Source organism: Trachypithecus francoisi, unplaced genomic scaffold (assembly GCF_009764315.1).
Source record: "Trachypithecus francoisi isolate TF-2019V2 unplaced genomic scaffold, Tfra_2.0 Lachesis_group1, whole genome shotgun sequence".
NCBI classification, from domain to species: domain Eukaryota; kingdom Metazoa; phylum Chordata; class Mammalia; order Primates; family Cercopithecidae; genus Trachypithecus; species Trachypithecus francoisi.
Genome location: NW_022681454.1, coordinates 147,353,630 through 147,370,596, shown reverse-complemented (window position 1 = coordinate 147,370,596; position 16,967 = coordinate 147,353,630). Strand labels below are relative to the sequence as shown.

Here is a 16,967-nt window from a genome sequence, read left to right as displayed (position 1 = left end):
TCAAATGAACTAGGCTTCAGATCCCTGAATGGCTTTCTTGTTTTTCATCTATTCTGCTATGCTGCTGCTCATCCCTCCATACAACCCTTCCCCCTCTCAGACTTCTTCCTCTGATCTTTAAAATTTGCTTTAAAAACGTTTTTCTTTACACCTCTCATTTGTGCATTTTCTCAATAAATTAAAAACTGGGCTAATACAGAGAATAAATGTTCGATATTAAAGGGTAACATCTGACATATATTCTGTACCTTGTCTCATCATTAGCATAGCGAATGGAGTATATAGTTACCTTCAACGTAAGACAAACCAATTCCTTTGGGATACTTTCTGTTTGACTAATTATTTTATTTTCTAATCAGTTATTCCCTTGCATTAAAAAGAAACCTTTGTTAAAGCTGAAACATTGAAATGAGTATATTAGTTTGTTACAGAGAGAGAGGAGGAAGGTACTTTTCCTATTTGTAAATTCCTGGAATAATAATTTTTCTTTGGTTATAAAAAATGGTATGAAAACCTTTTTTGTTTGAATTGCATATAAGCAGTTTCAGAATAATTCTTGAAATTTGATTAAAATAATCATAATTATGGAATTTATAACTAAGCCATTTTAAAATGGAAGTAATTTATAAATCTGAATGGTTCATATCACCATATGCTGGGGGAGAGGATTATTGCTATAACCATTTTATTCTTTTTTGTTGTGGTTTATTTAATTGTTAAATTTTTATTACTCAAAGCTTGAAGGGGACAAATGGTTGAAGGAAAAGTATCAACTGACTTTGTTAACTATTCAGAAAAATCCATACATATTTCCTTTGTATATCGGAGTCAGACTGGATTTTTTGAAATTATGGCATAAGAAAGTACCTCTCTTAATTTTTAATGTGAAAAAGTTTTTTCTGCTTTAATAGGATCAAATCTTTTATTTTATACTTTTTTCCCCAAGCGTGAAGTAGATGTTACCTTTAATCCTAACTCTACAAAACAAATATATATTACAGTTGAGTAAAGTTAATGTTTTCTATTTTCTAAGGATTTGGGTGCGAACTTATAGTCAGTTCTACAAAATGTGCTGTATTTTAAATTTTGCAAATCAGTTCAAATGGAAGCTTCTTGCATTTGATTCCTCAAGTCACATCTTTACATTGCAAATTATAAACTGTTATCTCACCTGCCTTTATTTAAGAACAATCCACAGTCAATTACAATGTAAAGTAATGTTTTTATTACTGTTTTCAAGAAGACAGCTCAGGGTGAGGGTAGAGGTGCAGGAGAGGGAGGGGCACAGTCTGACATTGGCACTGAGATACGATTAACATCAGTAAAACTTTTTTTAAAAGAGAAATTTTACATATAGTTAAATAATTTTTTCACTTGGTGACAACATTCAGGCAACCAAAAGCAAAACGAAATGAGAGGGGGGATGGGGTGAAGAGAAAAAGGATAGGAGGAAAGAAGGAAAAGGGGGAAACTACTATACATTGATTTGAAAATGTACCTTGGGTTTCATTTTGTGGTGGCACAGCCCGATTGCTTCTTTTGTGTGACCTTTTAAATTCACATTGGTTGGAAGAAAACGATCACTTTTGTGCAAGAATGTGATTTGTTTTGGTTGGGTTGCTCTCTTTTTGTTTGCTTCTTAATTAACGAAGATCTTCTGCCTGATTCCTATTTCAGGTGACTTACATAAAAGTTTGTGTCCAGAGTTTCTGCTGTTTATCGCTGAGTTGTGTGTTGTGCGTCTGAGAGAGCACTCCCGTTTGTGTCGCTTTTCAAGCAGTCCCCAGCACCCTATAGTTTGTCCAGGCTTTTGGGATTGGTGAGAATTTCCCTGGCCAACCTCCAGGTCTGCTTGGCAGCGCTCTCCAGGGCCGAATGGGGCTTGCCCTGAAAGAGGTCGAGGTTGGGCAGAAAGTAGTGAGGGCAGCGGCGGCACTGCAGGCAGGAGATGAGCTGCAGCAGGATGCCGTTGAGCCGGTCGCCCAGGCACGACTCGTCCCAGTCCGTTTCTCGCGGGTGTTTCTCGCACTCGTACAGCAGCAGCGTCTTCATGTGGTAGTTATTGAGCGGCTGGCCGGGTAGCTCCAGGTGGCGGTCCCGCAGAGTCTTCAGCACTGAGAGGCACTTGTTTCGGCAGCCTCCCATCAGCAGGCGGTTCTCCGCCTCCCCGAACTGTAGCACCCAGGCGTCGCTCTCTGCCGAGCTCTGCTTGCCGGTCAGCGAGTAGCACTCCTTCGACAGCAAGTTGAACCCTTCGGCCTTGACCTCGGCCACCCTATTGGGGCCGGGCCAGGGGATGTGGGGCATAGGCCACTGTGCCGCGCTTCGAGGCCAGATCCCGGTGCACTTGAACGCCGGAGTGATTTGCACCACATAGCGCTCTCTGATGCGCAACTTGACCTCGCTGGTGTCCGCGATCATCTTGACCACATCCCGATAGCTGCACTTGTCCACCGCCTGGGCCACCAGCGTCTGGAAACGCGAGCGGATCTTACGCGCTGAGAGATAGCCCGACGCTGTGATGAACTCGACCCAGAGAGACATGCTGCGCTTCCGCCCATCGCTCAGTTTGAGCACCGCGCAGCCGGGAAGCGAGCCGTCGTCCACGAAGTTGAAGACGCCCATCTGGTTTAGGTAGAGCACCACCTCAAATTCGGTGGGCGAAATGACCTCAAGCCCCTCGTAGCGGGCATCGATCTCGCTCAAGGAGCTGATGAAGCGAGGCTCCTGCACCTCCACTTCCTTAAGCACGTCCGAGACCACCTTACAGACCTCTCGAATGGTTTTGGCGATGGCCGCCTTGCGCGCCTGGCAGCGCTCAGTGTAGTATTTATTGAGCTGGTAAACCAGCTTGGCCTGAGCGGCGATCATGTTGGGGCACAGGTCCGGGCTATACACCGGCGTCTCGCAATACGTTGAGGGATCCAAGGCTCACGCACTGGTGGTGGCCCAGCGGCTTTCGAAAGAGGCGGTGCGCTCCCCGTTAAGCCCCACTTTCACTCTTGTTTTCCACCTGGGCTGACCGGCTGATACTGTAGCCGGCTTGTTTTTTCCTTTTCCCTCTTTCGAAACCTTTTTTCTTCTGCAGAAAAATCAGGGGAGAAAAGGTGATTTTCTAAAAAGAAAAGTACCTCCTGGGACCGTTTTGCTTTCTCTTGATATGTAAAGACCGTGTGCGAGAGAAGCGGGGTGGGGGTGAGGAAGGAGAAGGAGAGAGAAAAAAACTCAGGATACCAAAAGGTTAGGCTTAGATGTCTGCAGCCGAGATTGCCCAGAAATCTGTAAATGAAGTTTTTTAAGTGCCAAAGTAAATTTAAAAATAAAAGCGAAACATTCAGTGGTTCATTCTTAAACTTCTCTTCCACGCTGGTAGGACTTCTTCGCTCAGTGTAGGTGAGTGCCTTCTTCCTCACCCTCCCCGAAATGGAAGGTGCAGGAGGTAATTAATGTCCAGAGAGCTGCGAAGTACAACTCAGTCCGCCGTGCACTTGGAGGTTTACTGACGCCCCGCAGTCTCAGCGTGTTAGTCTCCTCTCTTAGGGGGTCGTGTTGTCGCAGTTTTCCTCTTTTCCTACTGGAGGCGTTGTTTGGACTGAGTTGGTTTGTTTGTAGTGGGTTCTTCTTGTATTTCTTTAGGTGCAAACCGCTGGAAGTTGTTTGATAATCATTTCTGCTTCGTAATTTATACTTTTGGCCCTCACAAAATCCGTTTTAGTGTGACGAAGTCGTTGCTTGCGTTGCATCTGGGGTGTAGTTATAACAATTCAGGGTTTTCCTTCTCCTCCTCTAGGTTGCTTGTACAGATTCCACTTTCTGAGTCGTCTCTCCCCCTCCTTTCCCCTCTGACCTCTTTCTCGCCCCGCACTCCCCCTGCTTGTCTCCCCCTCCCCCCTTCCTCGTGCTCGCTCTCTCTTCTCTCCTTTCTCTCTCTCTCCCTCTCTCTTTCTTTCTCTCTCTCCCTCGCTGTTTCCTGGAGTTATTTAGTTTATGAATGGTCCCCGGGCCATCATGAGGGGGTGGAGCTTCAGTTCCTACAATCGCTATCCGAGCTGTCAGTGCTTTAGCCAATCCGAGAGAGAAGACAGGCAGGCTTGGCGAACGGTAGCAGCCACCACTGCACTTGATAAAGAAAGAGGGTAAAGAGAGAAGTAAGAAAATAGGAGGAGATAATGGAAGTCAAATACTTGCACACATTTTACAGCCCTTCCTCTTTATCCTCCTCTCTTATCAGTAGCAAAGAAGAAAAATAGTTTATATAGAAGGGACTCTCCTGGAGATGGCTGGAATAACGCGAGGGAGAGTAGCAGTGGTTCAGAAAGGCTCACTTTTTTTTTTTTTTTTTTTTAAATGAATCTGTCAACATTGTGTAGGGTAGGAGAAGGTGCAAACTGTAACAAAATTACTTTGGCTTGAAGGCAAATGGGAGGAGAAAGGGGAATCTGGGAAAGGACCTAATTTTTCCAGGTTTTTTCCTCCTTTAAAGTCTTCCTCCTTTCTCTTCCCCTCCCCTCCCATTGTTGCCAAGAATCAGAGCAATCGCTGTATATGTGCACCAGTGGGGGTTGGAGTGGATATAAGGTGAGGGTTTATAACCATAAATCTCTTTTTAGTAATTTCGATATGCTGTTGAAAAACAGGGCAGGGCAAAAACTAGTCCAAGCACCTTGTTTGATAATTATTTCATAATTAAGATTCACATATATTTAATACCATTATTTTATCGTTGCAAGAATTAACTAGTTACAAACAAGAAAATATCTAAGTTGTGAGAAATGGTGCAAATTTATATGTCGTAGAACTTAGTAGGATATACTTTTAAAATAAGCTACTAAAATTGTTTCAAACTTAATGAAAAACAAGGGAAGTAAATATAAACCTAAAGTTTTCTTAAAATTTTACTGTTGTAAATCTAACTGTGAATGTATTCTTAGGGGGTATAGGTACAGTTTCATTTGTAAAATGATTTTATTTTCATAATTGACTCTTGCTTTTAAAAGACTTCACTGCCACAAAAATCTATAACCTGTTATTGATTACACAGATGGCTTCACTCCTCCCTAGGCATTTCAATGAAAGACATGCATGTGCTTTTAGCATATGTATTATCCTAAACAAGTTGTACCCACTGTACCCTTTCGATACTTTTGGGTGAAAAAAACAAAGCTAGAACATTGTTTCTGATTTGCTTAATATTGAGGGTTTATGTATGAACCTAAAATGTCTGGATTCTGAATCTTTTTAACGTATGTCAGGTAGATGTGATTATTTTTAGTTTGATTTCGGAGGTTATATTCCAGCCCTGGGTTATGCGATAAAAATAAAAATCTATGAGTCCATTTGGGTGAAGACTTCGTTTTAGAAACCTGGTAGTTCGGCTTTTTCAAAACCCCTTGGGAAGGCTTGACTTACCCTCTTAAAGTCTGGCCGGGTGAACCTGAATTGAATTGCATAGGGTAGTTAATTGCTTTCCATCTACTTGGTATCAGACAATTGGGTCTCTTGGTTCTTTCTTACATACCTCGTGCGGACCACAAGCAGTTTGTCACCCTTACTCTCTCGTTGCCATAAGTCCCTTTCTAAAGAATATTTACTTAAAAAAAAATCTCGGATTTGTTGCTTAGGGTTTGTCTTCCAGTGATTAGGAAGAACAGTCAGAAGAAAGCGTCCGCGCGACTCCAGAGCTTTAGTTAACTTCTCTGGAGTGGCAGAGACTTGGGCGGCTTGACCTCCAGCCTTCTCCCGGGAGGCCGCGTGCGTCCGGGAACGCCTCGTAGCCTAAGGATGGAGGGGAACTCGCGCCCTCGGGGTTCGCGCGTGTGTAAGCCCTGCTCTAACCCGGGAGGCCATGCCGGCGCTCAGGGAACTGCTTGGGCCGGAGGGCACTGCACTGCCGGGAGAGCGCGACTGGCCGGGAGGGGCTCCGTGGCTGCTTCTCCGAGGGCAGTTACTGGGCGGAGACTGGTGGCGGGGATAGAGGGTGCGGAGCTTTCCCGCCCCACTCTCGAGGTGGTCGCTTCGTCGTTGCGTCTGGTTCGCGAATGGCCCGGCCCGCGACGCTCTCGAGAGTGAGTGTTTGCAAACAGCCTCAGGGGTGGCGGAGTTGGTCCGCAGGGTTCCGCCGCCGCGCCGCATGTCCCGCGCCCTCTCCTCTCCTTTCGGGTGGGGCGGCCCAGGCCGTGCGGTCCTTCGCTCCACCACTCGCCGGACACCCCGCTGCACTTTCACTCGCGGCTCTGTCAAGCTCGGCTAAGTTTTCTCTCATCCTTGCCCCCACGCTTCTCCACTTTTGCATACAGAGGCCGAAGGATGATAAAACGTTACAAATGTTTTGATTTAAAAACAATTCATTACCAATTTACCCTGTCTTAGGTAGATGCTCTAGTAAATAATAAATCAGTTAAACAAAGGCGACTTTAATTTATGGCCGTGGTACTAATTAGAAACATCATTCGAGCAATAAACTTAAACACTTCCAGCAAATAATGCTCCCTCTTGCTGGCTCTCTTTCTCCCCCCTCCCCCACCCCAACTCACTCTGGCTGCCTCTGCTCTAAGAGCAGCTTCAGCTGCGCCTTTGCGGTCCTCTCTTCCTCTGGTTGAATAATTGAAGGGGGAAACGGTATCCGAAGAGGCTGTAATTGAGAGAGCCCCTGTCACCTCTGCTTTTATGTGTGTTAGTATAGAAGTCCATCAGCAGCTCCTTGATGGTGTATTAAAACGAACTGGCAGGTCCTTCTGCAGGAGATACTATATTCCATTAAAGGAGACCAAGTGAGAGAAAGAAACTCTAGAGGCTAAAAGCCACTTCAGGTCTTCAGACCGATTCATCTGTATTCTCTTGTTATAATCCGTCTCATCATACTTGAGTTAATGAGGCAAAAGAGGGGGTGCGAAATCTGATGGTCCTTGACAAATTCATTAGGGAGGCTGCAGGACATTTTATTTGGCTGTTAAACATCTTGTTTGTTTGGCTTAGGCAGTGCCAACATCAGCATGCTTCTGCCCAGAGCTGTGGTGCTGAGCTGGCTTCAGCACATTCCTAAAAAGGGAAGGAGGACATTCAGGGTGTGATTTGAGTTTTTTGTTTTGGATTTCGGGTAGTCCATAACCTTCAGACTTCCCTAGGCTTTACCTCTTGCATCATTACATTAGGAACATGAAGAATGTAGGTGGTAGTACTGAAGTGGGCATGTTTTTAGTTACTATAAACTAAAATATGTGGATGTTTAAAACCTTAGTCTGAAAATTTACCAGTTTCTTCAAAAAATTGAGTCTGGTTGTTAATGTACTAGTTTTATAGCAATGTGAATGTTTTAAGGTCCAGTAAAATTACCAGATTACTCATTACGTCCTATTTTTACTTATGGTGGTTAAATAAACTTTTAATTATTAATGGAATTTCCTATTTCACTGAAACCTTTATGAGTACAGAAACTTGGAAATAAAAAATTATTTATACAAATGCATTTTCAAGAAAAAATTTGCATATTTTAAGGAAATTTTTATAATTAAAATTAGAACCAAAACTGAATACTTTGGTGCTAACATAAGGTGATGAGTTGACAGAATACTTTAAAAAGTGAAAATATTTCTAATTGAAGAATAATGGGTAATTACGTTGACTGCTAACCCTACAATGTTTTATTCTAAGATAATAATACAGTATTAGATTTATCAACATTTTCTTGAAAAGTAGTACATAATCCAGTTGTGATACTTTCTTGCATAGAGAATTCAGTTATATTTTCCTTCAGCATTGACTGAACTTGAGCTTAAGTGCTTTGAGAAAGAATCCTGTCTTCCATTTATAGGAAAACAGTATGGAAGTAAAAATACCTAATGCCCTTTGCCTGTCATTTTTATACATTCCTGGACTGCTGATGAAGCTTGAACGGCTGCAGGGAATGTATGGATTTGAAAAGAAATGATGCAGTAGTTCATGTTGTGTTTCTCAGGAGCAAAACCAAACTAATGGCTGAAGTCAGTACTTCTGTAATATGACAGTTATAATCCTGTTTATGTTTCCAGAGAATACAAAATTCTTAAACTGTTTTATTTTTTGCTGATCTTTACTTAAAAATGTATTTACTGAGTTAACTTTAGTGCATTTGTTACTTTATCATGTTAGCGAGACTTAAAAGGTATCTATTATTTTATTATCTGTAAAAATATATGGTATCTCAATAATCTTTACTAAAGAGTAAACAAATGTTAGAATACATGATTTTGTTTTCCGGGAAACATTTTAGAAGCTTTCAAAAAATAATCAGGTTATTGACTTCAGAAAAGAAAGTATCTCTGGAGGATTTATACTTTTTGGAAAACAAAGGACTACATGTTTACTGGTATACAGTCTTATCCTCTAAAATCTAACATTGAAACATCTATGTGGGTGTTAAATTTTTAATTCTTATATACTTAATCATTCTACATACTTATAAAAATACTTGTTTTTTAAAACTGAACATTCATTTTTGTTTTTGGTCAAATTGTAAATGAGGAAATAAAACACTATTAAGTTCTCTGAATTTAAAAATTATTTCACTAAAAACAGAAAAAGTAAATAACCCAGGCATGATTGGTTAGTATATTCTAGTTGATGACATGTTATTGAAGTAATTATATTTAAATATATGTAAGATGCAGTAATGACAGTCATCAAGATTATACTATCCACATTATAAGTCACAGTAAAACTACATACTCTTTTATTCTCTGTCAAAGGATTTAGTTTTCTAAAATTGCAAAGTGTTAAGGAGATTGTTTCTAAGCTATTTGTAATTATTATTCTGGAATCAATCTAAAATAACCGGTAATTGAATGTTTGCCTTGAACAGTCCACCATAGTGCTTATTAATAATTTTATATGGTCAAGCATGCTGTTGAAACAAGTTATTCTTCCCCCCTCACCAAATAGCCTTAACAAAAAAAAATTTCCTTTACTCTCTTTGATTAGTAACCCAAGGATATTGTTCTCATCTGAACAGGTTGAACTTCAGATAGCTTTATGTCAGGTAAAAGCAATAGCTTTAATTTTGTATAGTAAGCCTATCAAACTGTACTGAAAAATAAAATTCTTTTATGTACTTTTGATGAGTATTGTTTGTGGTCCTTTTAAATTTGTTTGGATTGCCTTAGATAATAGATATGATTAGAGTTGTTTGTTACCTATTAGACTTTACAAATATAATGCTTGTATTATATAGTGGGATGAGAAAATTGAGAGTATGCTATATATTGGGGTTTTTCCCCAAGTTGAATAGCAACTGCATAAATGAGTACTTTATTAAACTATACATAATTTGATGTCACCAAAAATATACAGTGATAGAGTAAGGAACTTGTGCACAGGAAAATCGAAGTAAGCAGCTTTTAGCCTAAGAAGTAAATGTCATTATATTATTGCGCTAGGATGTGAAATGTTAACATCTAAATTAATTCAGCAAGTGTTTTTTAGAATGTTTCTTTGAACTTGCTATATTCTCACTTATATTGGTATATGTCTTTTGAGCTTACCAAGGAATCATATATCTTTTTCTCATTTTAAATGTATACTTTTTTGAGTTGTAACAACTACATTCTTTTATTTACATACATAGTTAAGCAGTTCTGAAAAGTCAAAGCAAAATTTTTAAAAATTTTCTTTTCCTATTCTTCCTTGTTTCTTCCTTCTTTTCCTCTCCCCTCCTCCTTTTTTTCTTTTTCTTCTTCTTCTTCTTTTTTTTTTTTTTAAAAAAAACCAGTTTGAACTTATTAATGTACTATTAGGTAAATATTAAATTTTACCTGCCAAATAACTTTGGCTTTCATAAGTCACTGTTATCTTCACATGAAAGGGTATATTTGGTAGAGCCAACTGTTAACTTTAAGAAATTATTGTATAATTTGTGGATTTTTCTTTGTGACTTTTCTACCTGGAGAAATAATTTTGCTGGCTTTTAATATCACTTCCAGAAGGTAGACAGAAAAACCAGGATCAGAGGATAATGAATTTAAGTGCTAAAGAAAATTGAAAGCTGACCTTACGGTTTCAAGAAGGTGTGATATCTTTTGTTTATGAAGACAATATTAATGACTCATATTGTGTAGAATATGTTTCTTAGGATATTAAAGCCATCCCCACTCCCTTTCTACTTTCTCTCGTGATCAGTGCCAGACGTTAACAAAACAGACGAGTGAAATTAGAGACGTAGATTATGCTAGTATTGAGCTGTACTTAGTTCAGAATATAATATTTGGCAATATGTGCTATTTCTGTCAGGTCATACAAGACATTTTGTGGGTCTGTGTTTAAAATTATTAGTTAAGCATATCGTATGGGTAGGTTTTTGTTATAGTTTAGGAACACTAGCCATTTTAAACATTTTATTTAAAAATGTATTGGTTCTATAGCACTCTATATTATTATGAATAGTGGTAATTTGGCATTGATCATCTGCTAAGATTACAGGGAATACTTAATGGACTTTGTGTTATTTTTAATGGAAATGTTAAAAATCTAGCCTATCCCATCCTTTAAATGTTATGAGTTAGAGTAAAAGTGATGTGCAGAGAGGTTTCTCTGATTGCTTGTAATGGTTAAACAACAACAAAAAAATGCTTCATTGATTGCAATCCATGTATAGAAGACATCTGTGTAATATAAATGAAATAATATTTAATGATCTAAGGAATGGAAACTTTTCTGTTAACCATCTGATATAAAGCTAGGATATGAAATAACTGTCTTGGCCTATGGATATTAAGGTTCTGCCAGTCTCTTTCCTGAATTTTTCCTTCCTATCTTCCCTTATTATCTTTGGATCATAAAGAATCATTCTCTTATTTTCTGACTGGTTTGGTATATAGGTAATTAGGTTTAAAATCGAGGTTAGTAGGTTTAAGTTCATCTAGATTGAGCAGAAAATCTTTGACCTGTAGCTATGACTGTTTTCAAATGATTTGCTTGCTGGGATCAGACACTATCCATACCCTTTCACTTTGCTATCAGCTGGTACACACAAAGGAGCAGAAAGATGACCAGATGCTTAGTTAATCATCATATTAGGTCAGTAAAGGATTCCAACCATACTTAATTGGGCCTTCTATTTCTCATATTTGTTCCGTGGTAACTTTTTGGTTAAATGCTGTACGAATAATCTAATCTTTTCTGCTAATCAAAACTTTCTATAAACTTTATAAATTAAAAATGAATGACACAAATCTGTAGATATATATTTTAAATATAAGGTGGTTGCTATCCAGCTTACCTGGATAGATAAAAGGAGACAGTGTGAACGTATCAGCAAAGCATCAATCTAGGAAACAAAGTCCAGAATTTTTGTCCTGGGTTGCTTACCTGGGTGACTTTGATCAAGTCACTGTCTTTATCCATTATTTTCTCAATTGTTAAATGAGTGGGTTGGACTAGGTAATCTTTCTGTCTCTTCTGGATAAAAAAGTCTAAAATTTTCCACGATTACATGACTAAAGTCGTTGACATCTTTGTTTATTTCTATCAGAAATCTTTCTGCAGATGTTTAGGCTTTCAATGCTGCTGTAACATAGGTATATGAAAGTTTTTAAACTCAGATAAGAATAAGCTTATGGATATTTTAGATTTATGGAAAAAATGTACAAAATATAGTTTGGAGACAACTGTGAGGGACAATGCAACTTGGGAAAAAATTCTGAGTATACTAATTATTGCTTAATAGGAGTTGAATCATAAAATTATAAAACAAAATGCAGTATATATTCCTGTATATAGAAAAATAGTATATGTTTATATGAACAGTATGGTTTTTTCCCTTAAATATTTAGTGGACTGTCAGTGTTTTGGACATTTTTATGAAGATTGGGTGTTGTGTAAATATTAGTTCTTGAAGCCAAAGTAAGTTCCCATTCACAATTAACTTAAAAAAAAAAAAAAAAAAGAAACTATTGGTCTTCTCCTTAGAGAAATGACATTGTGCTAAGCAACTGTGCTGTTACCAAGTTCATACTGTGTTAAAAGATAGATCTAAGCAGGGAAGTGATTTTCAAAACATGAATCACTAAAGAAAGGCAAGTTTTATACTCCTTTCTCATGCTTTTCACTTGTTTTCATCAGAAGATCTGACAAGCATAAAAGTGTTAACATCTTTTATTTTACAGATGTTCTTAGTTTTCCCTCAAACTGTAAAAGATGCTATATCAGAGTAGCATGGTAGGAAATAATTTCAACACCTCCTTTCACTTATGTGATAACTTATTATTTGTCTAAGCTTCTGGACACTTTTGGAGGGAGTGAATTGAGGCAAGAAAAGATAACATATTGAGATCTAATTGTTCTCATTTTGACATATATACCAGTCAGTCTATCTACTATATTGTATAGGCTCTCTAAAATAGGTTTTAAATAGGCATTGTTATTTTTACTTTTGTGTTATGGTCAATGGAAGTCCCTAATTAGTGCAATGGTAGTGCCAGCTGACCAAAAAGAGTTGTTGATGGGCACTCTGTGGGTTTGCAAAGTGCAAACCTAAAAGACTGAGAGATGAGAAATGCATTGCTATTTGTGAATTTATGTTTTATCTCACTTCACTTGAAAATTTATGAGTAGTGTGGCTTAAGGGTACTGGAGTTGTGTGTTCCAGGGCTTGCCCCTACTGATAACACCCTTGTTGGCGTGAAAGTGCAATGCAAATTATGACAGTTACAACCTTCTGTTTTGTTTAACCTGTCAGTAGATTTCCTGGCTCAGTGCTGAGGGCAATGGTGTGTTCAGCTAGTCCATATTCACCTAAACTTAAAAGGTCAGGTTTCTACAGGCAAGCCTAGTCAAAGCCTAATTGATGAGGAGGGCAGGGAGACAGAATTTACTGTTCTGTTGGCTAGTTTCATATCGTTAGGTTGTCCTGAAAGCATCAGGCAGTCACAGCCCCTTTCATGTAAGTGCTGACCCTAGACAGGAGCTGACAATCAAAGGAGGCAGCCACAGGAACCAGTGCAAGTAGGCTATTGATTTTTCAGTTAGGTCTAAGTAGTTTGTAGTATGGGTAATGGGTGACAGAGGCAGGTATGTCATTATCAATGAGCTCCAGAACAGTAGCGACAACCCTCCCTCATATTTCCTTCAGCACTGACAGTATGCATCCAGAGGCGGTCAATAAATCGCCCAACCTTTAACTGACAAGTGACTTGGAGGTTTAGTTGAGGGGTGGAAGTTACAGAGCTAAACTTCTTTACTTGAACTTTTACTGGATCTAGCAATGGAGTCAGTCATTATATTGTTAAGTTTTTGAAGTTTTGATTTGGATAAGTCTGTGCAACTGTGAGAATCAGGATCTTAAATGTTTGAGAATTTAAGAGGCATATTTAGTTTGTCAAATAAAGATAGAATGAGCCAATCATTTATAAATGTATTCTACAAAGATAATTAAGTTGGGTTATCATGGTACAGTTTTGCTTTTATTTTAGAATAGCTCCTTATTTAATCAAAGATACTCCTGTTATAAAAGTTCAGTAGTTAGACATTGCCTCCCAGAATCCATTTTAATTCCTAATCTCCTCCTACGTGTTCTAACTGCAGACCAATTTTAAATAGAAAAAAAAGAAAAAAAAACTTGAACCATTTGTAAATGCCACCAAGCAGTTGCTATTTGACCTTCAAATTTGTTCTGTATTATTTTTCACAATAAAATAGTCAGGAGTAGAAGGATCATTTAATGACTAAAGTTTGATGAATTGTACTTGCTTCTGATTTACAAAGAAATAATGTTGATTTTTGCTTTCAGAGGATTTCATGTGGTTATTTACATTTTGAAAAGATACATTTTATGCTCGTGTAAACACAAAAGTGTTACCTGTTTTGACTAAAAGTACATATGTTCGGAAAAGGATATAAAATAATTTCAAGATACTGTAAATTTAAACCAACCTCTATTTTGTTATAATATCTAAGTAATACAAAGAGATGATAATATTTATAACTAGAAGTGGGAGTTTGGGTTGTACCAGGACCCTTGCAAACTATCACATGCTTACATTAAAAAAAAAAAAAAAAGAAAAAAAAAACTTTAAACAGATTGAAATAAAACAGAAAAGTAAATGTTTTTAAAAACTTCCTTAAATAACTTATTGCTATGATATCTTGTTTAACATTGTGATATTGTACAGAACCAGAGTTTGTCTGTAGTATCATCTAGCTGTAGAGTACCCTGCTTGGCCACATGAATCATTTTCATTTGTCCAGTACAACTGAAAATTTCTTAAAAAAAAAAAAAAGCTAACCAGTAGGTTAATGCATACTAAAGGTATGGCTGCTTAAGTATTTTCTTCAGTTTACAGTGATGTGGCTGTGTGAATGCCCCTGTCTTGTTTACAAAATGGAGAATAAAAATTTGGAACCTTGTGAAAGACGGCGACTATCAAAGTGTTGTCTTAGTTTTAAAGAAGCTTTTGGATTATGGATTATGTTAATATTTAGAGAAGTTTTATTTGGATTCCTTGAATTAGTTACCTTTTGAGGCTTATAGATTCTTAAAGCAATATTCCTTTTAGAATCATTGTTTTTCTTCTGTTTATTAATCATTGATTTAATCTGTGTTTTTCTGTTGGATTAGAGAAAAGATTTACCTGAGAATCTTGTAATCTCTATATCATTAGCTATATTATAGGTAGAGCTTCTTTGCTTTTATCTGTAATCTCTCCTGAAAAAGTTGCTTTTTCAGGAATGAAAGAAAAAAAAAGCTGCGGAAAGGGGTACAAATTAAATTTTCATGAAGGAAAATCCTAATCAGCAGTGACAGTGTAAGAGAAAGATGATTGCCACTTGGTCATTGTGGAGAGGCACTTAGATTTGGTGTCAGTGCTTCTGTTAATGATGACTAATGTCTTTCTTGGAGCAAGTGCATGCTCATACTGCCACAGCATATAGAGGGAGAGGGCTCAGCAATAGGCATCAGTAAGCAAAAACATTAGGTATCTTAAAACAAAGACTTTAATATAGTCAATTTGACAATCTGTATTGTTAGAAAAATACAAACATAATTCTAAGGCATTTAACCACAAATTTGGAACTATTTTATGTCCAGGACTAAGAGGTAATATTTTTTAATTAAAAGGTAAAGAAACCAAGGCATGTTAATAAGATATGCCGTCTGTTTTGTCACTTACAGGAATGGGCACCTATATTGCACTGCACAGAATCAATCACATGTGCTGAGAAAGTTTTAAAAAGAAGCCAACTTACAACAGATTTTTTCATACCCTATTGATGTATTCTGAACAAATGCTTTGTAGTTACAAAAAGAGAATGAATGAGTCAAAAGATCTTTCTAGACCTTTTAATCTTAAATATTTTGCTTATAAAAAGAAGATGACATGTGTTATTTCTTCAGCTTTCCCCTAAAGTGTAAGACCTTTCAGAAGGGCATTTGCAATGCTTGTCATATTTTTTCATATACATCTTATTGGCCTGACATGTCTCGAGAACCATGAGAACACAGATGTCATTGCATTCAGACAACACTAATTACTCTGGGATTTTTGCAGCCTCAGTGCCTGCATGTAACTGTCGATTATGATTGTTCATGTAGCCTACAGTGGGAACACTTTACACATGAAAATAGTGAGATGCAAAAATAGTGAGACAGGCCTTTTAGTCCCCTATTGTTCTCCAAAAGAACTTGGAAGGAAAAAAAATTCCTGACACATCAATTTCATTCAGTATTTTATATTTGAACTATGTTTTGGCAACATTTTCTTTTCTGAAGTGAGTGTGTTATGCTTTAGTGTTCAGTGAAATCTATTATCCATCTGTTCTTTAACCTTCTTGAACCATCTTTTACATTACTTTGTCTTCAAGCTTCATGGGAAATTTCTTTATGTAGCTTATAGTTTGAGAGAAACACTAATTGTGGTATGAGTCTTTTGAAAGTGACAGTGCAAAACAATAAATATGTATGATGTGTTCTTCTGGTGTGCGATTTAATGTTTAATGAGAAGCTGCAGCAAATATGGTTAGTCTCAATTTAGATAAGTGCAATCATCTTATGCTTTTTAACACAGGTCAGTTCTTTGTTTAATTTTCTCTGTGGTATTCTGGATTTCAGTTTATGATTCATGGTATTTAGGTGGTAGAAATTTCAGAGGTCAAATGGTGGTCAGATCTGGGCCCTCACTATTAAATGTGAAGACCAAATACATGTTTTGATAAAAAGCATAATCTATGTTAATTACCGATTGGAAAATAAAAAGCTCCAATAATGTAACTTCATATGCTGATGAAGCAGAATTGAAGCAGCTTGATCAAAGATGTATGATGAGATAAAACTGCAGTCTCTGCTGTACAGTTATAGTAATTATGACTAATGAACCGTCCAGTGTGGATGAAATGGCAAGCCCACAGGGACTGTGTCCAATCAGTTGTGACTTATGCAAGCTGAACAAATCATTGATGGAACTCCAGATTCAGAAGTATACTCTTTATTATTAATACAGCTTTTGTTTGGACAATGTAAAGCAATAGAAAGTTATTTAAATGTTTTAAAATCTAGAATATAATTTTCCTTGTTTCATATATTTATTTAAAGTTAAACACACATTGTGACCTCTGCTTTACCTCTTGTTTCTTAAACACGCTTAGGTCACTAACACAATCCTGCGATTACCTGCGTGTTCTTCTATTGTGTTACTTCTGAAGGCTCTTTCGAGCTATTTACATTTGTCTGTATATATTTTTCACCAACCAGAGTTGGAAAGATGCATCTACAATGATAATAGCACATATGAATAGCACACATTACTATGTGGCAAACAATGTTTTAAGTGTTCTACCTGTATTAACTCATAAATTTTTACTACAACCCCTTGAGGTAGGTATTATCACCATTTTGCTGATAAACTGAGCCATGGGAACCTCGCCCAAGGTTACATGCTTTTATAAATCTTGGTTTGCCTGGTAGAAGCTAGTTACAGTCTTCTGACCCAAATCTACTTCTAAAT

At 37.6% G+C, this 16,967-nt stretch overlaps 2 protein-coding genes across 6 annotated transcripts in view; one reads left to right on the top strand and one right to left on the bottom strand.

Moving 5' to 3' along the window:
• Window positions 1-16,967, top strand: part of LRBA (LPS responsive beige-like anchor protein) — a 787,299-nt gene that overhangs the window by 454,380 nt on the left and 315,952 nt on the right. The window contains exon 1 of one of the 5 annotated variants that reach the window (XM_033215460.1): window positions 5,837-6,065. The exons of the other annotated variants lie outside the window; for them this stretch is intronic. Coding sequence (XP_033071351.1) covers window positions 6,039-6,065 — 27 coding nt within the window. The 5' untranslated portion in view covers window positions 5,837-6,038. Of the gene's footprint in view, window positions 1-5,836; window positions 6,066-16,967 lie in introns of those variants that run through there. 5 annotated transcript variants of the gene reach the window in all.
• MAB21L2 (mab-21 like 2) lies at window positions 1,203-4,005 on the bottom strand. The gene has a single exon (XM_033215461.1). It carries the CDS (start codon window positions 2,869-2,871, stop codon window positions 1,792-1,794), a length of 1,080 nt encoding a protein of 359 aa, XP_033071352.1. The 5' UTR covers window positions 2,872-4,005; the 3' UTR covers window positions 1,203-1,791.

What these genes read in the sequence shown, in the direction of transcription:
- MAB21L2 (XM_033215461.1), bottom strand. Translation starts at nt 2,871, where the DNA reads ATGATCGCCGCTCAGGCCAAGCTGGTTTACCAGCTCAATAAATACTAC.